The sequence below is a fragment of the Tiliqua scincoides genome, chromosome 5 (genome assembly GCF_035046505.1).
Source record: "Tiliqua scincoides isolate rTilSci1 chromosome 5, rTilSci1.hap2, whole genome shotgun sequence".
NCBI classification, from domain to species: domain Eukaryota; kingdom Metazoa; phylum Chordata; class Lepidosauria; order Squamata; family Scincidae; genus Tiliqua; species Tiliqua scincoides.
In genome coordinates, this window is record NC_089825.1 from 138,508,732 (window position 1) to 138,536,539 (window position 27,808).

Consider the following 27,808-nt stretch of genomic DNA (forward strand, 5'->3'; position numbering starts at 1 on the left):
CACACCACTTTTCACCTCTCTCCATTGTGAAAATTGCCCATTGACACCCACTCTCTGCTTCCTGGCCTCCAACCAGTTCTCAATCCACGAGAGGACCTGTCCTCTAATTCCCTGACTGTGGAGTTTTTTCAGTAGCCTTTGGTGAGGGACCGTGTCAAACGCCTTCTGAAAGTCCAGATATATAATGTCCACGGGTTCTACCACATCCACATGCCTGTTGACCTTTTCAAAGAATTCTATAAGGTTTGTGAGGCAAGACTTACCCTTACAGAAGACATGCTGACTCTCCCTCAGCAAGGCCTGTTCATCTATGTGTTTTGAGATCCTATCTTTGATGAGGCATTCCACCATCTTACCTGGTAAGGATGTTAGGCTGACCGGCCTATAGTTTCCCGGGTCCCCCCTCTTTCCCTTTTTAAAAATAGGCGTGACATTTGCTATCCTCCAATCTTCTGGTACCGTGGCCGTTTTGAGGGACAAGTTGCATACCTTAGTCAAGAGATCTGCAACTTCATTCTTCAATTCCTTAATAACCCTTGGGTGGATGCCATCAGGGCCCGGTGACTTATTGATCTTTAATTTATCAATGAGGTCTGAAACATCTCCTCTTTTAACCTCTATCTGACTTAACTCCTCGGTTAGGAGGGGCTGTTCGGGCAGCGGTATCTGCCCGAGGTCTTCTGCCGTGAAGACAGATGCAAAGAACTCATTTAATTTCTCTGCCATCTCTAAGTCTCCTTTTATCTCCCCTTTCCCTCCCTCACCATCCAGAGGGCCAACCGCTTCTCTGGCGGGTTTCCTGCTTCTAACATATTTGAAGAAGCTTTTATTATTCCCCTTAATGTTGCTGGCCATGCGTTCCTCATAGTCTCGCTTGGCCTCCCCTATCACCTTCTTACATTTCTTTTGCCACAGTTTATGTTCCTTTTTATTCTCTTCATTAGGGCAAGACTTCCATTTACGGAAGGAAGCTTCCTTGCCCTTCACAGCCTCTCTAACTTGGCTGGTTAGCCATGTGGGCACTCTCCTGGATTTAGTGGAACCCTTCTTTCTTTGCGGTATACACCTCTGCTGGGCCTCTATTACTGTTGTTTTAAGCAGCCTCCATGCACTCTGGAGAAACTGGACTCTTTTTACCCTCCCTTTCAACCTCCTTCTAACCAGCCTCCTCATTTGAGGGAAGTCCGCCCCTCGGAAGTCAAGGGTTTTTGTGAGAGATTTGCCTGGTATTCTTCCCCCAACGTGCATGTCAAAACGGATCGCAGCATGATCACTGTTCCCCAATGGCTCAGTAACGTTTACATCTCTAACCAGGTCCTGCGTACTGCACAAAATTAAATCCAGAGTCACCTGTCCTCTGGTGGGCTCCGTGACTAGCTGATCTAAGCCACAGTCATTTAGCACGTCAAGAAATCCGGTTTCCTTATCGTGACCAGAACACAAATTGACCCAGTCAATATGAGGATAATTGAAGTCCCCCATGATTACAACCTTGTCCCTCCTTGTCACCTCCCTGATCTGTTTCCTCATTTCAAGGTCCCCATCAGATTTCTGGTCTGGAGGACGATAGCACGCCCCCAGTATTACATCGCTGCACAAGCCTGGGAATTTAACCCACAGAGATTCTACGGTGGAGTCGGACCCACCTTCAATCTCTACTTTGCTGGATTCTATCCCTTCCTTAACATAAAGGGCCACCCCACCTCCAACACGCCCCTGCCTGTCCCTCCTGTAGAGTTTATAGCCCGGGATTGCGGTATCCCACTGATTCTCCGCATTCCACCAGGTTTCCGTTATGCCCACTATGTCAATATTTTCCCTTGTCACCAGACATTCCAGTTCTCCCACCTTTGCTCGTAGACTTCGGGCATTCACATAAAAGCATTTATACACGGAATGCCCCAGGATGGGCTGCTTATTCGCTCCTTTGTCCCCGCATCCTCTCATTGTGCCAAACCGTCTATCACATCCCATCACCCTACCTTTCCCAATTTCTTCTCCTACCCTACCTTTGTCTTGTTGTTCTCTAACCTCTCCATCCTCATCCCATAGGGATGAGGAGTCCCGAACCGGATGCCCCTCGGCTCCTGTCGGCCTTCCCCCAGGGATCAGTTTAAAAGCTGCTCTGCCACCTTTTTAATGTTATGCGCCAGCAGTCTGGTTCCATTCTGGTTCAAATGGAGCCCGTCCCTCTTGTACAGGCCCCGCTTGTCCCAAAACGTTCCCCAGTGCCTAACGAATCTAAACCCCTCCTCCCTACACCACCGTCTCATCCACGCATTGAGATCCCTGATCTCCGCCTGCCTAGCTGGCCCTGCGCGTGGAACAGGTAGCACTTCAGAGAACGCTACCTTTGAGGTCCTGGCTTTCAGCTTCCTGCCTAAAAGCCTAAATTTGGCCTCCAGGACCTCCCAGCTACACTTGCCCACGTCGTTGGTGCCGACATGCACCACAGCCGCTACCTCTCCCCCAGCACTGTCTACTAGCCTGTCTAGACGAGAAGTGATGTCCGCAACCTTCGCACCAGGCAGGCAAGTCACCATGCGGTCCTCACATCCGTCGCAAACCCCCCTCTCTATGTTTCTAATAATCGAATCCCCCACTACAAGAAGCCCCCGACCCCCCTCCCGCCGAGGAGTATCCTGAGTGCGCTCGGATACGGGCCCATCCCCTGGAGAAGGGATCCCCCCTAGGGGATTGTTTCCCTCCTCTCCAGGATGATTAGGATGGCCTTGCTTGAGCTACCTGTCTTATCTCTTCTGTGTTCCTTTATCTTGTTTTATTCCAAACATGTTTCTAAAGCGTTACAATACAGTCTACAGAGATACAGGCTTAGCGAAAGCTTTTGCCAAGACATCTGCCTCTGCCAAAGTTGTCTGCCCAAACTGGTATTTGCTCATCTGAGTTCATTCCAGACTCTGAGACTCAAGCATCTTTAGTCAAGCCTTATTGCTTTTAATAAAATCAAGCAGTTAAAACTTATTTCTAATGACTACTACGTCTCCATATATGTTGGTTACACTTTAGGGCAAAGACTATTTTACTTATTTGTGTCTCTTCCTTATTAACAGTCTTTGAAGCTCAAAGTCCCAGCTTCTGTGAGACTTTTGTGAAAGTTACAAACAGCTTCTAAAATAATTCTGCCAGTGTTTTAATGCAAGGCTTCTAGCTAAGGTAATGACACTGTCTTTTGCTCTAAAAAGCATGAAAGAATAACAATCTTTAAAACTATAGGTGGACACAGGTAGACTGTCTTTGCTAAGATGGGTATTCTGTCAAACGATGCCCATCTGCTCGTTGTTATCTGTTTTAGTTGCAATTCAAACAAAGAGAGTTTTCAAAGGCAGAAGTTTTTCCTGGTACTTTCTACTTCTTCTCGCCTCCTCCTTACTTTAAAAAAAAAAAGGAATAGCCTTGTCTTTATCTAACTAAAATATGTGTTGCCTTCTAAAGTTTATCTCTCGCCAATGTCTGTGGTTAGCTAGCTAGATGCTTTGTTAGTTTGCCAAGAAGAATTGCCAACTGATAGCTGAGCAGTGAATTCTTTTAAGCTTAATGAGCAGAAAAGCTTTCCCCTAATTTCATGCTTTTCCTGTGTTTTTCTTGCCTCCGCCCCCATTTTGGTTCTTTGTTTCACTGTATTGATGGTTGCTACAGGTTTGGCTGGGGGAGGGGGGTCTGAGACAGGTAAGCAGGCATCAGGTCTGAAAGTGGCTCAGCCCGAGGCAAGGTGAATTGCTTCCCCTTACCCCTTACCTGGGTAAAGCCACAGCAGCCCCAATGGGGCTATTCCAATCTGTACCAATTTAAGAGGTAGCACAAATTGGAGCAACTCGGGACTGGGACGCCTGGGAATGGGGTTAGGATCCGGCATAACCACTGGATCATGGCCCGCATCCCGCTCCCCATCTGACTACCCCTGGGAATGCCTGCCCTCCTCCCGCCCCAAAACACCTCTCTCCCACCTCCTCCCTGCCGTCCCCATGCCCTTCCCCAGACCCCTGCATCCCTGAGCTCACCCTCTCCCTGGGGCCCGCATCGGCACAGGGAGGCTAGTGCACATCTGTACACCAGCCTATCTGCCCATTGAGTGGCGCAAAAGTGCTTTATGGCACTTTTGTGACACTCCTGGGCAGGCACAAGGGACTAGCGGGGTCCCAAGGGCGCATTAGGATTGCACCCTTAGTCTCACAATATCCCGGTGAGGTGGGTTTGCCTCATTTCCTACACATTTCCTGGTCACATCTGGTGATGCAAACATCTTATGTGATGCCATCTGGTGTAGCATTTCCTCCCCCCCCCCCATGTTACTTCATGGGCTACTGCATGGTGGTGAATGGAAAAATGCTGAGCACAGTGACATTCCGCCATATGTCTGCTCCAATGAGATGTTACCAAGAGACATGAGTGATGGATGTGGATCAACCTCAGCATCAGTCACAGCTTTCAAGCAAGCTCTGGTTGAACATGAAATACTCTGTAAAAGGAGGTTTCTCCACAGATTATGCCTGCTCAATCCTAACAACAACAACAACAACAACATCAAAACCTTTATTTGGCATAAACACTCAATCCTAACATTGCTTTTCAAAATGACTCATAGAATAGATTGAATATTACACTGAACTCTTGTATGATTTTATTTATTATGAATACTCTTCATTATTATCATCATGAGAGAGCATATCCCACATTTTATGTTTAAGGAATGCAACATATATACACTTCAAGTCTTTTTCAATGCTGAGATTTGGTAATCTTGGCAAGTAATTACAGTTACTGAGTAAATCATATGGCATTATTACTGTAACACAAGGACTGTGTGATGAGTGGGGAGGGAGGAGAGGCTTCAAAAAATGCCGCCACCGCGTGAGGCACGCAAGCACACACAACCCATGCACTTTTGCACGTGTGCTGTGAGCGCTTGCTCACCTCAAATTGCAATGACGCTTTTCGAAGGACTCCAGTGGGGGGCCCTGCCACCCCACCCACTGCATGTCACTGCTGCAAATAGTCCAACACAGCCCAGAACTGTCTGGAGGCCTGCTGGGGGTCTATTGTTTGAATTAATTTGTAACAAGCACTTCATGGTGGAGATGATTCAACCACACATTTCATACCTCTAACAGAGTTTCTGCAGAGTTACCAGACACTCACTAGTGTGTGACTCTCCACTACAAGAATCTTGAACATAAGAACAACATTTTTGAAAAAGCAAAGCCTTCCTTTCCTAGTATGTTCTGGTTTTCTGTGACTCATTCCTTCAAATTCTATATTTTTTTCAGGTATTTCCACATAGCAGCTTTGATCTCTTTGTTCCTCAGTGTGTATATTATGGGGTTCATCAAAGGGAAGACCACAGTGTGGAAGAAGGCCACAGTCTTGTCAAATGGAAAGTTCTGGAATGGGCGGCAGTAGATGTAGATGGCAGGACCAAACATGATAAATACAATGATGATGTGGGAAATGCATGTGGAGGAGGCTTTGCTCTTCCCATGTCTGGAACCTGTCCTCACTTTGACCAGCAGGGCCCCATAGGAGATGAGGAGGAAGATGAAGCCTACGACAATGACCAGGCTGTTGCTGACAAACATAATGAACTCTGTCATGTAGGTATTGGTGCAAGCTAGCTTGATGAACTGGGTGACATCACAGAAGAAATTGTCCAACTCATTGGGGCCACAGAAGGGAAGTGGAAGGATGAAAAAGACCTGGATAATGGAATGCATGAAGCCTCCGGCCCATGAACTTCCCACCATCGTCCAGCAAGCCATCCTGGTCATTACAGTGGCATAACGCAGTGGGTGGCAGATGGCCACATAGCGATCCAGAGCCATGGCAATTAGAAGGAATATCTCAGCCCCACCCAGGAAATGAATAAAAAAGATCTGAGCTATGCAGGCCTGGTAGGAGATGGTTCTGTGGCCAGAGAAGAGATTTGCCATCATCTTGGGAGGGGTGACGCAGCAGTAGCAGATGTCCAGCAAGGCTAGACTGGCCAAGAAGAAAAACATGGGGGATCCCAGGCAGGGGTCATTCCATATTGTCACAATGATCAGGATGTTCCCAGGTAGGATGATGATATAGAAGAGTAGGAGGAGGGCACAAAGGAACAGCTGCAGCTCCCATCTCTGTGATAACCCCTGGAGAATGAACTCCGTCACCACTGTGTGATTTCCTTGCTCCATCCTTACAGTGCATAGTCCTGCAATCGAACATGTGATTCAGCTACAGCATTGTCAGCGTTATACACCTTGAGATACATGGAATCAGTGGGTGGGCTAGCTAGGAGAATTATGTCTGGGCATTCCACTTACGTAATGATCTCTAATCACCAGGAGCCAACTTCAGCTCCATGTGAAAGGCAATGTTATGAATTCAGAGCACTCCTCAGAGAACTGGGATTGGCAGTGTCTTCCTCTTCATAGCCATCTAACTTGTGGGAAATCTTGAAATTCCTCCAAACAATATCCAACAACTTGGGTCTTGGGTGCCCCCCCCCACACATATGAGAGAGGGGGGCGTCACAAGGTGGTACGTTCTGGAAGATTTATTCTGCAGCTGGTGCTTCTGAAGACATAACCTTCTAGCAAACACATTTCAAGAAATCATTTCCTTGTAAGAAAAGGACTTCAGAATTCTCTGCTCCTGAGAAAAATTGTGTGTATAAATTACCAGCTTGAGACTCACCTTTCACTCTGTATTTTTTTGTCTTCTGAGGCTACCTTTTCTTCTTTCACTTAACTTCCTGCCCATCAATGGCCCATCCTATGCTATAAATCACTGCTACTCAATGTACCATCAGTACGTGCTAAAGACAGAAAATGGCCTCTGCATAGCCGGGTGTTCCTGTCTGTCTCTTCATCCGTGTTATGCTTGGCAGGAGGGCCAGACCACAACCCATGCAGAGCATGTGGGCTGAGTGCTTGAGTGCCTCACACGGCAGTGGCGCTTTTCAAAGGACTCCGGTGGGGATGCTCTGCCGCACCTGCCTCCCCACCCACCGCACGTCCCTGCTATATCCACAGTGTAGATTCACAGCCATAATGCCCAGAAATATGCAGTTTATGAAATGTGCATTTTAAAAACAGAACTGCCACAGGTCCTTCAAATAGTGCATCATACCCTAAATTCCATGCTTGTGTTTTGAGATCAAAGAATGGAGAGAGAGAGAGAGAGAGAGAGAGCAGCAACCCCTTACCTCTTGCTCCCTCCAAAGAGAAGGCCTCCCTCAAGCAGCACAAGGGGCCTTGATCCTCACAGCTTTCTTGCTTCTGGCCCTGGGAGAGCCAGAGGTGAGGAGATGCAGGCTGAGCCCTGGTGTGCCACTTGTCCCCAAGGGCCTTATTAAACAGTTGAGCCTATAAACGAATGCTTTTTTCAGTTCTTTTTCAAGGATAGTAGACTAGTGGCTAAAACTCTGGCTCCCTTTTGGAATATTTGTATAGATGAGATCTGATGGCTGTTGTTTTCAGACAAACAGCATAAATTAAAATGTTATTACAGAGATAATTTAATGCTGAATACAATGCAACAAACTGGATTAAATTATCTGTATTCTGTTATTCTGTCAAAGGTTGTAACCAAATAACCAAGAGGGGGAAAAAAACTGTGGTATGTACAGTGGATGTCCTTAACTCAAAGCTGGCCTTCTGCCCTGCAGTGGGTCTCCTTGGACCTGCACCGGCTCTTCAGCTGCTATATTTCGAAGGAGAGAAAGGCGGTGGGGAAGCTGCTCCTGGAGGATCCAGCAGATGCCATCACCACCAGATCCACCACCAGATCCACGTATACACTTCCGCTGGGCCTCTTATTATTGTTCTTTTAAGCAGTCTCCATTTCTCCCATCCAACAAGTACCGGACCAAGTATGTATCTGAACCATGAAAGCTTTCCAGGAATGGATATAGAAATCGATGGCATGAATCAATATAGTTGATACAAAGCAAAAGTACATGGGTCAAGGACTCTTTTGAGGTCAGGTTGCAAGAACATGACTGGGGACTCTCCAATGGTCTATTAAATCTTGCTCTTAGTACATTTATAGGTAAGATATTAAACCTACCCTGCGTAAAGGCTCTACGAATCTGAGGTGAACACATGTAGATAGCTTGAACCCAAATCAGAGGGCCATGAACGACCTACGTATGGAGGTGAACAAGACTTATGGACTGCATCTTGCAAATCCTGTTTCTCTATGTCAGGGGTGCCCAAACCCCAGCCCGGGGGCCGCTTGCGGCACTCGCGGCCTCTCAATGCGGCCCTCAGGGAGCCCCCAGTCTCCAATGAGCCTCTGGCCCTCCGGAGATTTGTTGAAGCCAGCACTGGCCCAACGCAACTGCTCTCAGCGTGAGGGCGACTGTTTGACCTCTCGTGTGAGCTGTGGGGTGAGAGCTCCCTCCACTGCTTGCTCTTTCACATCTGTGATGCAGCAGCGGCAGCAAAGGAAAGGCCAGCCTTGCTTTGTGCAAGGCCTTTTATAGGCCTTGAGCTATTGCAAGACCTTCATTCATTCATATAATTTCATCTTTAATATATTCATTTATGAAAACTTATGTAAATTTATTCAAATTTTCAATGTAAATTAATTCTTTTTTCCCCCCGGCCCCCGACTCGGTGTCAGAGAGCTAATGTGGCCCTCCTGCCAAAAACTTTGGACACCCCTGCTCTATATCGAATAGCCATACAATATTTTTTGTTTTAAAGTGGTTTATAGATATGTTAACTATTAATAGTAGATATGGCAATACCTGGAGATGCAAGATTGAAGAGAAAGAACAGAACAGAGTCATGAAATATAAAGATTTGCAAACTGAAGTCGAGGCTAAAATTGTACCAAGTGTTGTCGGCCCTCTAGGCACAAACTAAAAGACTCAGAAAAACACCTGAGGATCATAGGTGTAAATGAAATCACTCACACCTGCTACAGAAAGCAGTTGTAGTTGGAATAGCACCCATTTTATGGAAATATCTGTGCATATCCCAGATTCTTGGATAGGACCTGATATTCAATAGTCTAAATCCAGCCACCAACATCTAGTGGGCTATGTATAAGAATTACAGCAATGCCCTTGCCAGAGTGTTGGATTAGCTGCAGTTTCCACTTGAATCAACACACAGATTTACATCTTTGCCATGTGTGAAATGGCCCTCAGATGTTCAGATCAGCTTACAACTTTGGGAGACTTTTGCCATCCACTGTAATAAAAGGACTTGGCTCACTTATGACCCAAAGCACAAAGTGTGACAAGAGGGAGCCATAAGGAAGATTTCTTTGAGTTGTGGTCTAATTTTGTAATCATCTTACAAGAGACAACTGTACCTTCATATGACATGATCTTAGGAAGCACTTTTCTTGGTAAGCCAAAAACTTCAGAAATCATTGCTCTTGAGAGAGATTTTTTTAAAGACAACAACCCCCAAGTTGAGGTTTCAACTCTAACTTGGTCCTATTCAACTTTGGGTGCTATGCTTCCACCCCCCTCCCACTTCACAGTGTTGCCCATCTACCCAGAACTATGTTATGACTGCCAGTAATACTTGCCATAATACTAGACACCTGCAGGAGAAATGCAGGGAACGACAGCCACTCTTTATAGGCTTCATAGATCTCACGAAGGCCTTCGACCTGGTCAGCAGGGATGGCCTCTTCAAGATTCTCCCCAAGATTGGATGTCCACCCAGGCTCCTCAGCATCATCAGATCCTTCCACAAGGACATGAAGGGCACTGTTGTCTTCGATGGCTCCACATCAGACCCCTTTGACATCCGAAGCGGTGTGAAGCAGGGCTGTGTTCTTGCACCAACCTTGTTTGGGATTTTCTTCGCTGTTCTGCTGAAGCATGCCTTTGGAACTGCAACAGAAGGCATCTATCTCCGGAACAGATCAGACGGAAAGCTCTTCAACCTCTCCAGACTGAGAGCAAAGTCCAAAGTCCAGCTGAAATGTCTGCGTGACTTCCTCTTTGCCGACGATGCAGCTGTCACTACCCACTCTGCCAAAGATCTCCAGCAGCTCATGGATCATTTTAGCAAGGCCTGCCAAGATTTTGGACTGACGATCAGCCTGAAGAAAACACAGGTCATGGTTCAGGATGTGGACTCACCTCCCTGCATTACAATCTCTGCACATGAACTGGAGGTTGTCCATGACTTTGTGTACCTTGGCTCAGCGATCTCCGACACTCTTTCTCTCGATACCGAGCTAAACAAACGCATCGGTAAAGCAGCTACCACGTTTTCCAGACTCACAAAGAGAGTCTGGTCCAACAAGAAGCTGACGGAACATACCAAGATCCAGGTCTACAGAGTTTGCGTCCTGAGTACACTTCTGTACTGCAGCGAGTCATGGACTCTTTGCTCACAATAGGAGAGGAAACTGAACGCTTTCCACATGCGCTGCCTCTGATGCATTCTCGGCATCACCTGGCAGGACAAAGTTCCAAACAACACAGTCCTGGAATGTGCTGGAATCCCTAGCATGTATGCACTGCTGAAACAGAGACGCCTGTGTTGGCTTGGTCGTGTTGTGAGAATGGATGATGTCCGGATCCCAAACGATCTCCTCTATGGAGAACTCATGCAAGGAAAGCGCCCTACAGGTAGACCCCGACATTTGGTTTGGTGGGAAAAGTAGCCCCCCAAAAAGTGTTGGAAAGGGGTTCATGTGACCCCTCAAACAACTTCTCCCATTACCACCGACCACTCGGGAAGGGTTTTCTAGCACCCCGACATTTGGTTTGGTGGGAAAAGGAGCCCCCCAATAAAGTGTTGGAAAGGGGTTCATGTGACCCCTCAAACAACCTCTCCCATTACCACCGACCACTAGAGAGGGGTTTTGTAGCACCCCGACATTTGGTTTGGTGGGAAAAGGAGCCCCCCAATCAAGTGTGGGAAAGGGGTTCATGTGACCCCTCAATCAGCTCGTTCCATCACTGTTGACCAATAGGAATGGAATTTGTAGTTCTCGGACCACCGCAGGGACCAATAGGGAATGGGAACAGGCCTGGGCATGCCCTCTGTATTTTAAGGCCCTGGCCTTCGGGGGGAGGGAGAAAGCTGATCAGCCTGATGCAGCCATGGCCTCCCCTCTGAAAAGCTCACCCGCTTTGCCTTCTGGGACCGAGACTCCCCAGTTGGAGTGCGAATCCCCTGCTAGGGAATTGACCAAGATGGAGAGCCCTGAAGAAGAGAAGGAGAACGTGCTGCCTTCTGAGGGGGGGGGAGACCCCGGTCAGACCCGCGGATTCTCAAAACTACGTTCGCAAGCTGTTCAAGTTGGAGATCTGCGATGAGCCGGAGACCCCAGACAGACCCACTGATTCTCAAAGCCTACCACAGGCACCTATGAAGAAGAAGCAAAAATGTAGGCATTATGAGGAGGAGGAGGAGGAGGAGGAGGAGGAGGATGACGTGTTACCGTTTCCATCTTTGAACCTGGTTTACCAATTTGCAATGGAAGAACCACCTGTACCTAGAGAACCTGAAGGAGAGGTAAATTATTGTGCTTGAGTGCATACGTGAGTGTGTTGCCTGAAAAGTAAAAATCAAAAAAATACTTATTTGTGTTTTTTTTTTCTGTAGGCTATTCCAAAGAAGGACGCTTTCAAAACATTACAAAACCTATGTCTGAAAGTAAACCACAGAATGTGGAACACCTTCTAAATGTCATCAATTGCCATGACCCAACTGAAATCTAACCATAAAGGTGCTCTCATGATTACATCATCTTATTCACTGACAGGTGAAGACAGCTCTGAAGTTCAAAGCAGCATTAAGTATAACTGGAAAATGGGTGTATAATATTCTGTTAAAATACTAAATGGCAAGGTGTTGTAAAGTAATAGCAGCAGCTAATAAATAATGTGTCCCCATCCAACATATTAAACTGTCTTATACTCAGTCAGACCATTAGTCCAGTATTGTCCACTGTGGCTTGCTTTGGCTTTCTAGGGTTTCAGTCCTCAGGGTTCTCAGTCCTGACTGGTATGGACAGGGATGAACCTTGTACTGTACTGCTGAGCTGTGGCCCCTCCTCCCATCATCACAACACTTCAGATTTATCCAGGCAAATGAAATAATTGCAATGTATGTTGATCAGGTTTACCTGAATATTTTATTATTACTTGTAGGGGGCAGATATTGTGGTAGTCTCAACCTTATAAATATTATTTTAGTATGCATGATGTTTCTCTCTGATCTCTGATGGTTTGGTCTTAAGCGTGGTCTAATTTGTGGGTGAGCAAATGTGTTCAGTGCTAAGGGCTATATTAGGCATATTAACATGAACTGAAGAATTGCAAATAGTGTCCGTATCTGAGACACAAAATTCATTGAAAGGATTTGAGAAAAGAGGTAGCTTCATATTACACTGAACTTTGGTTTTTACTGTAATGTTGGCATGACAGGCTGTTGTTTCCTTCTACAGGGATACTGACTGGCCGCTGTGTTAATTACAGTGCCACTTCCCAGACCTGTGAGATCCAGGGTTGGTGCCCTGCAGAGATGGACTCTGTACCTGTGTAAGTGGTTGGAGAGCCCAATCCCTGATTCGTTCAAAGTAAGATACTATTGCTCACACTGTATACCTTCAAACAGAGTTGGAAAAGTGGTCAGTGGAATCATACTGTCCCATTCACCCAGAGTTTTTTTGTTTGTGGGCAAATATTCCTTGAAGCTGAGAATTCTCTTGTGTGGGTGGCCTACATTATTATATTATGCTATTATATTAAGATGCAAACTGATAACAAAGGGAGGAATGATTACTTTCTTTGGCAACAGTTGACTCTTGGTCAAGAGCTCAGATCAAATGCACTTGATCAAGAGAGACATTTAGTGGTACCTTCTACAATGTATGCATACTTTATCCAGATCAAAATGGGCTTCCCAAGGCTAAGGAACAGAGGGTAATTCCTCTGAGGGTGTGGGGGATACTTTATCCAGATACTTTATCCAGATCAGAGCATATTTGATGGAGATCTGATCCTTCAGCGGTTGACTCTGGTTCAACATATATGCTGAACATATATAACATACATTTTATCTTGATAAGACACAACTGCTGCTGCAGCACAGCTATTGTTGGTCTGTGCCACAGTTTCCTTCTCTTGACACACAGGGCCTCCAACAATCCCCAGGGAATAAGTCACATCAGCCATGGGGCATTTCTGTGGCAGATGACTTTTTGGCAGGTTGTTTTTAACCAAAGTTCACCAAAAATCTACTAAATGCAATGTGAGCTTGAGTTTCTTACTCTAGAGTCACTCTAGTGACTCACTTCTCAAAATTGAAGAGTGGAAAGCGGATGCTGTTCTTAATGAAGAGGGTGAAGTTTTCTGCCTCCAGCATGACGGGTCTGTTGGGAGAAAAATGGTTGGAATCAACCTGTTGGAGCAGTGGATTTGGGGAGTTCTGGTGATGGGGGGAACATACGAAACAAACTAGTACTGAATCACATCCCCCACACCCTCAGAGGAACTGCCCTCTGTTCCTTAGCCTTGGGAAGACCAAAATTCAAATCATACAGGTGAAAAGGAACATTCCAAAAAAAAACTGTGCAGCCTGACCATCTCCCCCTCATGAAAAAAGGCAGCATTTTTTTATTTCTAACAGATTCACACAGGAACACAGAACACATGAAAAAGCATATTTCCTGAATAAGCCAGCATATGGAAGTTTTACTCAGACCATGAATGCTCCAGAGCACATGCAGAGTGAACAAAACAGACCCTGAATTAAAGACAGCCTATTAGGCCTCTGACACACACACACACACACACACACACACACACACACACACACACACACAGAGAGAGAGAGAGGCAAGTTTCACACAGACATGCTGGTTGGCATAGTACAATCATACAAAATTATGCAGCCAGCGATACAGGTGTAAGATTTTCTCAGACCAAGAATGCCCCAGAGCACTTGCAGAGTGAAAAATACAAACCTTGAATAAAAGCAGTCTGACATACAGATTCTGATAGAGAGAAGCAATATTTAATTCTATCAGATTCACATACACGCCCCAACACATACAAATTCCAAAGGCAAAGGAGAGAGAGCAATATGCTTACCAAAAAGAACTGCAACCTTTTTTGAGAGATGTTCTGACACACACAATAAGGTGTCCCCTTTTATAGGAAAAATCTCTGTACCCCTCACTTCTGGACATTCCAATTAGTTTTTTCTTCCCAGGCCCATACAATAAACAAAAATGTTGGTAAGTTAGTATGTTTTTATTTTCACACCATAAATCTTAAAAGAAGTCACGTAAAAAACAGACCCCAAATTCTGTTTCACATGTCAAAAAGTTTGAAAAATTTCCAAGTTATTGGAATGCAATCCTTCAGGATTAACCCCCAGTTGTTGACCTGTGTCTGGCTGAGAGAAGACTGCATTTCCAGAAACGTGAAGAAATTCAGATAAGCAATCCATTCAAACTCTGGTGTTGAAGATTCTGTTATTTGCTTTGGGGGAAAAACATAAATAGTACTGAATATGTTAGCACAGTAGCTGTACTTTATAATCCTAGTATTGTATAACACTAAATAAAAAGCAAGGGAATAAGAAAACATCCGTTTTGTTGCCATTAACATTTCTTTTTCATTTTCTTACAGTGATTAGAGCAAAAAATTTCAAGTGAAAAGGTGGTTCCAGCAAGTGATGATCCACTTGACACTCACAAAATGATCCGGTATGAAATCAAACAAATAAAGGTACATGGACTCCGTTGCCTATTTTATGAATTAAATGTCAACAAATAATATACTGGAACAAATATTTCCACAATATTATTTATTATTATATAGTAAATATATTACTTTTAGTATATTAATATTAGAGCAGCCATTTTCAACCACTGTGCCATGGCACATTGGTGTGCTGCGAGTGGTCCACAGGTGTGCCACAGAAATTTGTGGGAAGGTCATTTATTAGTAGGGCCAATGGGGGATGTGAGCCCCCCTCTGGTAACATGGTGTACCTTCTAAATGGTCAAAAATCTGATGGGTGTGGCTTGACAATTTTAATGCCATGAGATGAAAAAGGATGAAAATCACTGTATTAGAGGAACAAAACAAGTTCCCAGCCATTCTAGTGTCAGCTTTATATACATCAGTATTTGTTTATACAAATATTGATATGAACATAAACTAGAAGATAACCACAAATATTTAATCATGTAGATGAATAAATAATCATGTCTGATCATGTTTCTATATCAAATCAGAAGCTTTAAACCTCCCTGCTAGCCAAGCAGAAGGGAAGAGGGAGCCTCTGAGTCCAAGGTTTGCATCTAATCAAGCATATAACCATGTTTTAGCATTGTGCGTTCTATTTATGGGCTTCTGTGTTGCATCCAAATCTGTGTCACATTTTGTAATATGAAGCCCTGCTATTAATTTGTCAGAAGGCACAGTCAAATCACATGTAATCAACATGTGTGTCATGGCATGGGAGACAAGTTCAGGCGAGGGGAAGTTATTGCTTTGTTTCATATTTATGCTCTCATTAGATACGGAGAGATACAAAGAGAATAGTGAGCCACAGGTGAACTTCAGCAAATACTTAGTTCAAGTCAGTTTGGGATTGCTTTCCAAAAAAAGATACAAATAATTAAAAATACAATGACAGATATGTATTTAAAAGATTTATATACCACTGTTCTCATACTCAACATCAAAGTAAAACATGTAGAAGATAAAACATCTGAATAAAAATATTTAACAATTAAACACTTAAAATTAAAAATATAAGAGTAGATTCAAATATAAAACAGCTATTTCATAATATAAAAGCAGCAACGGAAATTTAAAAAGAGGAACTCTAGATACAAGGAAACTAGTAGGCAGAGATTTAATCAGTAGGTGGAAATTAACATTTTGTGAGGAAACAAAGAACCCACACTGTAATCTTAAGTACAGGGTGGCCAACCCGCAGCACAAGATGTGCCACTTTTTATGTAGAAAATCTTGAACATGTCACTCCACTTTAATGTCTTTTTTTAGTGATTATCAAGCTAGCTAAATAGAGCCTCCAAGTTCAAGAGCAGTATGTCTCCAAGTACCAGATGGTACGGAGCAAAAAACATGAGAATGCTGTTGCTTATTTGGGGCTTGCCAAAGACACCTGGCTGACTGCTGATGAGGCCAGAAAGACAGCTTGCATGGACCTTTAGTCTGGCCTTGTGGAACCCATTTCAAAGTCTATATAACATGTATTCACTCCCCTTCTGCACAGCCCAGCCCCCCTCTGCTTGCTCACTTTCTTGTTATCAAAGATGATAACTTAGCCAGGACCTATTTGTGACTGATTTTCTCAAAGATAGTATCTCCACACAGCTGGGCCATCTGGCCTTTGCTGATCTCATTGGTCATCTCTGCGCTGTCCCGCTTGTCCCCTGCTGCCTTCCACAGCCCACCCCAAGACTTCTTGGGTAAGCAAGTGACATGCCTGTTAGTGAAATGCAGCTCTCTAGCATTTGCCCTATTGACTTTCTCTCCTATTCAAAATTCTTTTCTTACCTTACTGCCTGTTTTTCAGTCAAAGCAAGTCAAGCACAGTAGGTGTGGCCACTCTTAGTGTGCACACTGCAGCATTAGAAACTTGAAGGTTTGTTGTGTAAGAAGTAGCAAAGAAAGCAAGCAAACTGTAAACTGCAGTTTTCTTTCTTTGCTATTTTTTGTAATAATTCTTTGTTATCATTTAAAAGTTTTTCAAAAATATATGGCAACTTCATGCATGCCAATCAGAAAGAGTCAGTGTGCCACTAGTAGCATTTGTGCTGCAGGTTGGCCACCCTTGCTTTAGAACATTATTTTGTCCCACCTGGGGGTCAAATTCTAACCTGTAACTACTGCCACAATGTCCATTAGTTTCAAAGCTGAAGAAAACATCATGCATACTAAAACAATATTTATAAGGTTGAGACTACCACAATATCTGCCCCTTACAAGTAATAATAAAATATTCAGGTAAACCTGATCAGCATACATTGCAATTATTTCATTTGCCTGGATAAATCTGAAGTGTTGTGATGATGGGAGGAGGGGCCACAGCTCAGCAGTACAGTACAAGGTTCATCCCTGTCCATACCAGTCAGGACTGAGAACCCTGAGGACTGAAACCCTAGAAAGCCAAAGCAAGCCACAGTGGACAATACTGGACTAATGGTCTGACTGAGTATAAGACAGTTTAATATGTTGGATGGGGACACATTATTTATTAGCTGCTGCTATTACTTTACAACACCTTGCCATTTAGTATTTTAACAGAATATTATACACCCATTTTCCAGTTATACTTAATGCTGCTTTGAACTTCAGAGCTGTCTTCACCTGTCAGTGAATAAGATGATGTAATCATGAGAGCACCTTTATGGTTAGATTTCAGTTGGGTCATGGCAATTGATGACATTTAGAAGGTGTTCCACATTCTGTGGTTTACTTTCAGACATAGGTTTTGTAATGTTTTGAAAGCGTCCTTCTTTGGAATAGCCTACAGAAAAAAAAAACACAAATAAGTATTTTTTTGATTTTTACTTTTCAGGCAACACACTCACGTATGCACTCAAGCACAATAATTTACCTCTCCTTCAGGTTCTCTAGGTACAGGTGGTTCTTCCATTGCAAATTGGTAAACCAGGTTCAAAGATGGAAACGGTAACACGTCATCCTCCTCCTCCTCCTCCTCCTCCTCCTCCTCATAATGCCTACATTTTTGCTTCTCTTCATAGGTGCCTGTGGTAGGCTTTGAGAATCAGTGGGTCTGTCTGGGGTCTCCGGCTCATCGCAGATCTCCAACTTGAATAGCTTGCGAACGTAGTTTTGAGAATCCGCGGGTCTGACCGGGGTCTCCCCCCCCTCAGAAGGCAGCACGTTCTCCTTCTCTTCTTCGGGGCTCTCCATCTTGGTCAATTCCCTAGCAGGGGATTCGCACTCCAACTGGGGAGTCTCGGTCCCAGAAGGCAAAGCGGGTGAGCTTTTCAGAGGGGAGGCCATGGCTGCATCAGGCTGATCAGCTTTCTCCCTCCCCCCGAAGGCCAGGGCCTTAAAATACAGAGGGCATGCCCAGGCCTGTTCCCATTCCCTATTGGTCCCTGCGGTGGTCCGAGAACTACAAATTCCATTCCTATTGGTCAACAGTGATGGAACGAGCTGATTGAGGGGTCACATGAACCCCTTTCCAACACTTGATTGGGGGGCTCCTTTTCCCACCAAACCAAATGTCGGGGTGCTACAAAACCCCTCTCTAGTGGTCGGTGGTAATGGGAGAGGTTGTTGGAGGGGTCACATGAACCCCTTTCCAACACTTTATTGGGGGGCTCCTTTTCCCACCAAACCAAATGTCGGGATGCTAGAAAACCCTTCCCTAGTGGTCGGTGGTAATGGGAAAAGTTGTTTGAGGGGTCACATGAAACCCTTTCCAATACTTTTTGTGGGGCTCCTTTTCCCACCAAACCAAATGTCGGGGTGCTACAAAACCCCTCCCTAGTGGTCGACGGTCTTGGGGAGAGTTGTTTGAGGGGACACATGAACCCCTTAGGGGGTGGGATTTCTGGTAAAAAGGGGCAGGACTTTCAGCTGTCAAAATAGTTTGACATAAGGTATGTACTTCCAACTACTCGCGATCTACTCATTTTGCCTCATTTTGGTCTACTGGTAGATCGCGATCCACCTATTGAGCACCCCTGCCATAGTCTTTCGAGACTGAAGGTTGCCAACAATACCTGCACACAGGAACCTGCATGAAATGTGCATTTCAAAGAGAGAAATGCCACAGGTTCTGAAAATACTGCGTCTTACAGTAAATTCCATGCTTTGTGACCAAAGAATCACAGAACAGATTCGGGTACATACAAACTCACATACGTTGTTCATTAAAAACTAGCAATTAAAAAAAAATCTATATTGTAAAATTTGGTCCTCCCAAGGGGAAAAAATACATTTTATTCTTTGAATTTTTCACTCATAAAAATGTACATAATTGTCAAGTCATCATTTGCACTGTTAAAAACAGCAAATATAAAGATTTTTGTAAGTTGAGTGGAGAAAGAAGGAAGGAAGGAAGGAAGGAAGATCTATCTATCTTGAGGTGTAGGAATAGAATGCTCATCCCCTTCATTCTTTTTCTTGGCCCTCCTGGATTGACCTAAAGTCCTCAGGAATCAGCATCACTCTCCAGGTAATCCTGGAGCTTTTAATAGGGCCTCCAGGAATTTTCAACTTTACAGTACACTATGATGGAAAAATAAATATATCCAGGCATTGCTTCTGAGTTGGAACCCCTAGTTGTGGCTCACAAGAAAGGAAGAGGAACAAGGAGAAGAAATAAAATTAAAAAGGAGAGAGAGAAAATGAAGCAACCCCTTACCTCTTGCTCCCTCCAAAGAGCTGACTTCTCTTCTTTATCTGTCTTCATTTCACTTTCACTTCTTTATCCATCTCCACATAGCAGCTTTGATCTCCTTGTTCCTCAGGGTGTAGATCATGGGGTTCATCAAGGGGAAGACCACAGTGTGGAACAAGGCCACCACCTTGTCGAAGGGGAAGTCCTGGAAAGGATGACAGTAGATATAGATAGCAGGACTGAACATGATGAAGACGATGATGATATGAGTGACACAAGTGGAGGAAGCCTTGCTCTTTCCTTTAATGGAGCCCTTCCTCACTTTGACCATCAGGACTCCATATGAGATAAGGAGAAGGATGAAGCATGCTGCGTTGGTCAGACCACTATTCACAAACATGACGAACTCCAGGGAGTACGTATCGGTGCAAGCTAGCCTGATGAGCTGGGTGACATCACAGAATAAATTGTCCAGCTCATTGAGGCCACAGAAAGGAAGTGGGATTATGAGAATAACCTGGATCATGGAGTGCAAGAAGCCTGCAGACCAGGAGCCTATCACTAAAGTCCAGCAAACCGGTCTGGTCATTATGGTGGCATAGTGCAATGGGAGACAGATGGCTACATACCGATCAACACCCATAGTAAAAAGGAGGCAGGTCTCAGCTGCACCCAGAAAGTGGATGAAAAAAATCTGAAGCATGCAGGCCTGGTAGGAGATAGTTTTACAGCCAGAGAAGAGATTGGCCATCATCTTTGGAGGGGTGACGCAGCTGTAGCAGATGTCCATCAAGGCCAGGTTAGCCAAGAAGAAAAACATGGGGGATCCCAGACGGGGCTTTTTCCAAATAGTCACAATGATCAGGATATTCCCAGGAAGGATGATGGCATAGAAGAGGAGGAGAGTAGAGAGGAACAGCTGCAGCTCCCATCTCTGTGACAGTCCCTGGAGAACGAACACTGTCACTACTGTATGATTTCCATGGTCCATCCTTACAGTGCACAGACCTGCAGTGGAATAGTGGCGGAGATGCAGAAATAGAAAATGCTACATCTTTTTTTCCCTAACTCTTGACAGAATTTGTTATAATGCAAAGAATCATTAAGCTCAGGAGGAGACGTATGGCTGGGAGGTCCAGCTAGATTGCAGTTCACTTCTTAGTGGATGCTCAGTGAGAAAATCCAGATGTTTAGCTGTGCCATGTGTTCAATATCCAGCGTGAGCAGTAATTTTATAAAATCCAAATGTTAACTGAAGTCAAAAGTTAGTGGAAGGAATAGGGCAATAAATGAAAGAAGAGAAATACCCCCCCACACACACACACACACACAGACACAAACATACAGCCTCTGTTCAAAGAGTTACTGGTGTGTGTAACTTCAGAAAATAAGCACATTACCAATCAAAACTGCAGGAATAAATGAGGCCCAGAGATTGAGCACAGAGATAAAAACTCTAGAACACACTTGTCCATTTTACAGACAGCAAATGCTAAGATAAATTCCACAAAGAGTCTGTGAATCCATGGCAGGAAACTCAAATGCAAACACAAGCTCCCCTCTATCACAATTACAACATGAGCCTATGTATGTTTACTCAGAAGTAAGTTCCACTGAGTTCAATGGGGCTTACTTCTGACATGGGGTTAGAACTTCTGAGTTCAATGGGGCTTACTTAGTTCTCAGAAGTAAGTTCCACTTAGTTCAATGGGGCTTACTTCTGCACTGTGGGTTCCCTTCTACAGCAAACAGCAGACAGAAATCATACAGTCATGCATCGAGAGTCATGCCCCCAGGCACACCCATGGCAGTGAAGTGGGACAGAACCAACCAGCCACTCCCAGGAGCTGGAGAGGGATCTATGAATTCCACCCAGTGCCCTTAGACTACACACCAAAGTTTGAGTCTGTCTAGCTGAAAAGGGTATCAGAAAACCCTGTTACACACTTTACCTTTCCTGCACTGGCTAGCAAGAAGGAGATGGGTGGGTAGGGGAGCACTGGAGATGCAAAGAGTGACAAAGCCTGGAGATAAGCACGCCCCTTACCTCCTGCTCCCTGCAAAGGGCTGGCAGGCTGTCCTTCTGGCAGCTCAAGGTTTCCTTCTCCCTGTCACTATATAGCTTCTGGCCCTCTGCGAGCTGGGGGCGGGGGAGGAGGGAGGGAGGGGTGCTCGAGGACACTCTGTGCCCTGCCATGCAGCTCTTGCCATTTGTCCCAAGGGTCTAATTAAAAAGTTAGCACCAAATGAAGTTCTGTTGTCAGGATATTGATTACGGTATGTTCTGCTGTCAGCATTATTGTCCTGATTATGACCAGATCTATGACAGGCAACCCCACTTTGCATTTAAGACTTCCTTCCAGGCTTGTCCCAGCTGATTCAACAAGCAAGAAGAGTGGCTATCTCGATCAAGCCCTTTCGGAGAGCTCTAGTGCAGGCAACTGGTTGGCCATTGTTGACAACAGGCAGAACTATCTCCAGATACGTCTTCCTGTTAATCCTTTCACTGACAGATAATAAATGTGGTTTTGATTGTGGCTTTATTGTATTTTTATTTATTGTATTTTTGTATTTGTATTTTGTATTTGTATTATTTATTGTATTTTTATTATAGTAACTGTTACCCTGCACATGCCTGATCTTGTCTGATCTTGGAAGCTAAGCAGGGTCAGGCCTGGTTAGTACTTGGATGGGAGACCACCTGTTGGAATACCAGGTGCTGTAGGCTTATACCATAGTCTTTTGAGACTGAAGGTTGCCATCCATGTATTTTTATTAACTTGGGAACCAGCTGGTTGGAAAAAAAATTAGATAAAAAACCACAGGGATGGAAAAACAGGTTTCTTGATCACACAGTGAAGGCTGCCAGCATGTACAACTGTATGCGCAGGGCTCTTTTTCAGACTTGCAGCTGAATGCATGGACGATGAGCAGGCATTTTCCCATTCCTCCTTATGGGGTTCACTGAATGTGTGAAAGGGCTACCAAAAACCTCACGGATTCCCTCTTGTTGCTGTCAATAGCGAAACTGGCCATTGTGGGAAATAGCAGATACTTTCACCTCTGCATAGAATTTGGGATAGTTCCCAGGAACAGCCCATCCATGAGGCCACCTGAAATGGTCGTCTTGGGCAGGAGATTGGTGGGGGGGTGGTGTCCATCTCTGTCTGAATACTTGTCTGCTCTGCTTCTCCTTTCTTTTCACTCGCTGGGTTGAGAAAGAAAGAGGGGGAGAGAGAGAGAAGAGGAAATGTGGTGGGGGGTGAGAATGCTGAGCAAGAACATTGAAAGGGGCAGAGGCTGGTACATCACCTGGTAAGGGGAAGCAACATTTGGTATGTAGCCTCAGGTATCAGGAGTCCTTGGGTTGACCCTGGCAGTCATACATAGATCAAGGTGTATCATGCCTAATGCAGCCATATGTGGGGACATCCATGTGGCATATGTAATTCCTCACCCTTCCCATTATCCTCACAAAAACCCTGTGAGGTGGGTTAGACAAAGATAGTGAGTGGCCCCAGATTGTGGTGTAGACTTCCTGGCTAAACTGAATTTTGTGTCTGAATCTTCATGGTCCTAGCCTGACATTCTGACTTCAAAGGACTTCCTGTTTTAACCCTGTTATTTCCATTATAATCTCAGAACCAGACTGCGCTACCCAATTCTGTATATGTTTAACCAAAATCAAAACCAACACTCTTCCCAGAGTATTGTACTCATTTGTGGGTGTGGATCTTGGCAGCAGTGGGACGCAACAGATCTGCCCCCTTTCTCAGCCCAGGTCTGCCCCTTTCCTCTCCTTGGACTTACGCTAACTGCACTAGATGCTGTTCAGAACCACTTTTCAGAGCGCAACACCATAGTCTTCCAAGACTGAAAGATGCCAATGATGAATGACAGATGGTATGGATCTAAGAAGACCCATAGGTAGCGGTGGGTGAAAATGGTGATAACAAAATTAAAACACATAACACTTAACACCACTTTTTGTACTTCTCATTTTTGTAAAAAAAAACAAAAAACCTTTAAAATCTGCAAAGAGGGTGTTTTATTTGGTGTTTATTTTATTTATTTATTTATTTATTTATTTATTTATTTAATTCTTTAAAACTGTAGTAGCCTAGTACACTTTTAAAGAGATCATGATTTATATTTTTAATGTAAAATTTGAATAAAAACACACAACATGCTTTTTGCCTTCTACCTTTGGAAAACACCAAAATCTGCAAAAAAATAAAACTGCTTTCACCCACCTCTACCCATAGGTGACTAGAAGGCCTACCAAGGAGAAAGTAAAAAAGGCATTTATTTACCTCTCATTGGCCTTCTGGTCACCCCATCCCACTGCTCCTTTGGATTGGGCTGTTAGAATCTTTACCCAACATCTAGATTTCTGGGAGCAAGGAGATATTTCTGAGCATTCCTTGTTTTGGCACCCTATGTCACCCGCAACCTTACTGTAAGTGCTGGCATCTAGAATACATGTAAATCAAAAAGGCAAATTTCTCTCTAACCACTGATGAGCTGATGTTGCAGGTCATAATTTTTATATCATTGATTGAAACTATTGTAATGGCATGTTTCTTGTCCATTGCCTTTTTAGTATGATGACTGGCTGCTCAATTGATTGATTGATTGAAAAAAAACACAAATAATTTGTTCCAATAAGCCTTTGTATTGGTCAGATTAAAATATTTTCAGATTTTTGTTTCTCACTTATTTTTGTATTTTTATTTGGTGGCAATGCCCATGCCCAAGATCAGTTTTCCACCTTCCTCTTCTGTTTGTATGACCCAGGAAGAATTAGAATTTACATAATAAATATAGAAGAGAACATTCTAGAACATTCAAATCTAGGAGAGAACATACTAGATCACATTTACTGAATGAAACTGATTCTACCCTATATGGCAACCACTTCCTAGTCAGTATCTCCTCATGGAAGGTAAATTTTTTAGAGATGAGGCTCTTCCCTTTTCATGCATGTCACACTGTCATATTCCCCTCTGAAGTTACTTCCTTGATTCTCAGCCTTCTCATGGCTGACTTAACCTCCTTATTCCTCAAGGTGTAGATCATAGGATTCAACATGGGTGTGACGCTGTTGTACAGGACAGAGACGAGCTTGTCTACTGAGAAGGTGGAGAAAGGTCGGGCATAGATGAAGATGCAGGGCCCAAAGAACAAGGTCACCACGGTGAGGTGGGAAGCGCAGACACTGAGGACTTTGTGCCGTCCTTCAGGGGAACGGATCTTCACCAGGATGGTGAAGTCACCAAGATGATGAAGCAAGTGGTGGAGATAAGGCCACTGTTGAAGACCATGAGGAGCTCTATGACATAGGTGTCAGTGCAGGCCAACTTAATGACTGGTGGGACATCACAGAAGACGTTGTCCACCTGGTTTGGCCCACAGAATGGCAGTCTTAAGGTGAGGACAGTCTGGACTGTGGCGTGGATGAATCCTCCAGTCCAAGAAGCTGCCACCAGCCAGCTGCAGATGCTCCTGTTCATGATACTGGGATAGTGCAGAGGCTTGCAAATGGCCACATACCTGTCATAGGCCATGATACTGAGGAGGAACATCTCAGCAGCCAGAACCACATGGATGAAAAACAGCTGAGCCATGCAGGCATCAAAGGAGATGTTCCTCTTCACAGCCAAGAGGTCCATCAGCATCTTGGGGGCGGTGACACTGGAGGTGCAGATATCTAGGAAGGAGAGGTTTCCCAGCAGAAAGTACATGGGCGTACGTAGCCGAGAGTCAGACATTACTGTCACTATGATGAGGGTGTTTCCTACCAGTGTGGTTGAATAGACCAGCAGGAAGATGACAAAAAGGGTGATTTGGGACTGCCACGTTGGGGAAATAGCTGCCAACAGGAACTCACTGACCCTTGTTTGGTTTCCTTTCAGGCTCCCCATTTTTCCTGTAAAGGTGAAATACACATCCCAGATAACTTCCAGATAACAGCCTCCTTGGCCTCCATGTACAGTAAATGTAGGCATCATAAATCATTGGGCCCATAGCAACAGGATGGAATTCAACAGAGACAAATATGAGGTTCTGTCCGTGAGTACAAAAGAAGAGGCACAAGCAGAGAAACAGGAGCACCCAATATAAAAAGAGACCTGCATCCTGGTGCCCTCTCTTGCATCTGGCATTCTCACACAGCCTACTTCTAAAACCAGGAAGTTAGGTACACCCATCATCATAACCTGTGATGGACTTTTCCTCCACAGATCTGTCCAATTCCCTTTTCAAGGTATGCATCTAGGCCAGGTGCCCTCACCACATCCTGTGGCAAGGAGGATGAGGGATGAAATGGACACGGGGACCAGAGGGCTGGTCCAGAGGGCTCAAGTATTATGGCAATGACAGTTTTTAGTAGATGATTTACTGCAGTGTTTTCAACCTTTTATGCACCACAAAAAAAAAATGAATGAATGAATGAATGGACTGGGGACCCACTGCTGTTATAATGTATTTAAGCAGCTTCAAACCTTCCAAAAACAATTTAAACATTCTTTTCCTTGCAGCTTCTTTTTGATAATTCTCCTCCCCTTTTTGAGAAATGGAATCTTCTGGAATTAAACGCACAATGCGTTAACACATTATGGAGAGGGAGGTAGAACATGCCACATGGGAGATGCTGTTTTGGGTGGAACACAGTATTTTTCTCATAATGGTTTGTTCCTTCTGGAGGTGAATGTGTGGCTGGGTCAGAGTGCAAGTGTGCAAATTCATTATCAAAATAATAATGGTCTCAGTAATGAAGGATGAGCAGTAGGATGAATTATGCCTGGTTAGAAGGATAGTGTGAGGCTTCTCTTAAGGACCATCAAACAACAGCATGAACTTCTTTTTAAAAAGGTGCAATTTTTGAGGACCAAACTGGAGATAGCAGAACAGGAAGGAAAAATGGGACATACTGGGAAGTTTGGGTTCTTATGGATTGCACACACACCAAAAAGAGATGTGATCTGGTTGCAGTCTTAAGAATGGAGCAGTCTAGAAATACAAACAAATATAATGAGCAAAACTGTAGCATATGTCTTTAAGTTAAGGAAGTACAACAAGCAATTTAACACCAACATCAGGATCAATGTGCCCAGACACAGGATGACTTAAAAATGAAATGGCATTGAATTAGAAGTGGATACAACATTTGGAGGTGTAGGATATTCAACCAGCATGTGCTTTGTTAGGAAATGGATTTGTTCTTAAATTTTACAGTGGATTATTTTTCTTTAAATGGCTCCCATTTCTGTTCATCCAAAGTCACATCAACAGGACTACGTAAACTTCCACCACAGAATAATTTTTCGCAACAGGCACAATGGAAATGGAAGCCCCCCCCCCCCCACACAATATTAATGCTCAGTGTGTATCTTATTAAAAATGCTCGCGCCCTGGCTGGTTCGAGCCTCAGCCTCGCGGGCACAGCAGAAGGGCCACTCCGCGGGGCGGGGCGCGCCCCCGACTCTGAGCCCACCTCTGCGCCCGCGCCCCGGACGCGTACCGGGGGCGGCCTGGCCGGTCCTCGACGCCCCGGACAGGTGACAGGACGACCCCTCCCTGCCACGGGCGCGGGAAAAGACCCCCGGGACTGCACTGTCTGCCTGGGCCAGCCTTTTCTTCTTCTTCATCATCATCATCATCATCATCATCATCATCATCATCATCTATTTATTACCATCATCATCATCATCACCCCCCACCACCATCATCTTCATTATCTATTTATTTATCATCATCATCTTCATCATCATCATCATCACCACCACCACCATCATCTATTTATTTATTTAATAGTTGAATAGTTATTAATTAATAGATAATAAATAAATGATTAATCCCCCCACCACCACCACTCTCTCTCTCTCTCTCTCTCTCTCTCTCTCTCTCTCTCTCTCTCTCTCTCTCTCAGCGTATTTGTTTCATATCAGCCCTGCCAGGCTTTCCTTTTCTCTACTTACTTCGGTGTTCCAGAGGATCCGTGTCCCCAGTCAATCACTTCTTGAAATGAGGAGCGGTGTGGCTTGATGACTTTGTATCCTCTTTCCCTAGTATAATGAAGCCAGCAAGAGCAATGAAAAAACTCTGCTGGGTTTATGTCTTTGGATCTTGACAAGGCAAACTGGCACTACGGACATCTTGGTTGCAGAGGGAGTTTCTTTGCAAAGTTACTGCTCTGAGATCCCCCCTGGAATTCAGAGCTCTAAACTTGGAGAACTTACTACCAGAAGCAAAGCCAGCTCCACCTCTGCATCATCCGTAGTTAGTTTGCAGTAACAAAAACCAAAAGAGTGGACTACAGGACTGAGCAAAGTTTTCATGTATCAGGTGTGCACCGCTTAACAACCTTTCCTTTAACAATGGACCGCAAATATGGCGGTCGTCAAAGCACAGTAAAGATGCTTTTAATGTGGCAATTCTGTCTCCCATAGCCTCCAGCAGAG

The 27,808-nt window shown here is 44.5% G+C and overlaps 2 protein-coding genes and 1 pseudogene across 2 annotated transcripts; all 3 read right to left on the reverse strand.

Moving 5' to 3' along the window:
* Positions 1-5,270: 5,270 nt before the first annotated feature.
* On the reverse strand, positions 5,271-6,188 carry LOC136653850 (olfactory receptor 4N5-like). The gene has a single exon (XM_066630729.1). It carries the CDS (start codon positions 6,186-6,188, stop codon positions 5,271-5,273), a length of 918 nt encoding a protein of 305 aa, XP_066486826.1.
* Positions 6,189-19,425: 13,237 nt separating this feature from the next.
* Positions 19,426-20,337, reverse strand: LOC136653851 (olfactory receptor 4N5-like). The gene has a single exon (XM_066630731.1). It carries the CDS (start codon positions 20,335-20,337, stop codon positions 19,426-19,428), a length of 912 nt encoding a protein of 303 aa, XP_066486828.1.
* Positions 20,338-24,332: 3,995 nt separating this feature from the next.
* LOC136653852 (olfactory receptor 4Q2-like) lies at positions 24,333-25,270 on the reverse strand (annotated as a pseudogene).
* Positions 25,271-27,808: the final 2,538 nt, after the last annotated feature.

Excerpts from the sequence above, each read along its gene's own strand:
- LOC136653850 (XM_066630729.1), bottom strand. The coding sequence starts at position 6,188 with ATGGAGCAAGGAAATCACACAGTGGTGACGGAGTTCATTCTCCAGGGG.
- LOC136653851 (XM_066630731.1), bottom strand. The coding sequence starts at position 20,337 with ATGGACCATGGAAATCATACAGTAGTGACAGTGTTCGTTCTCCAGGGA.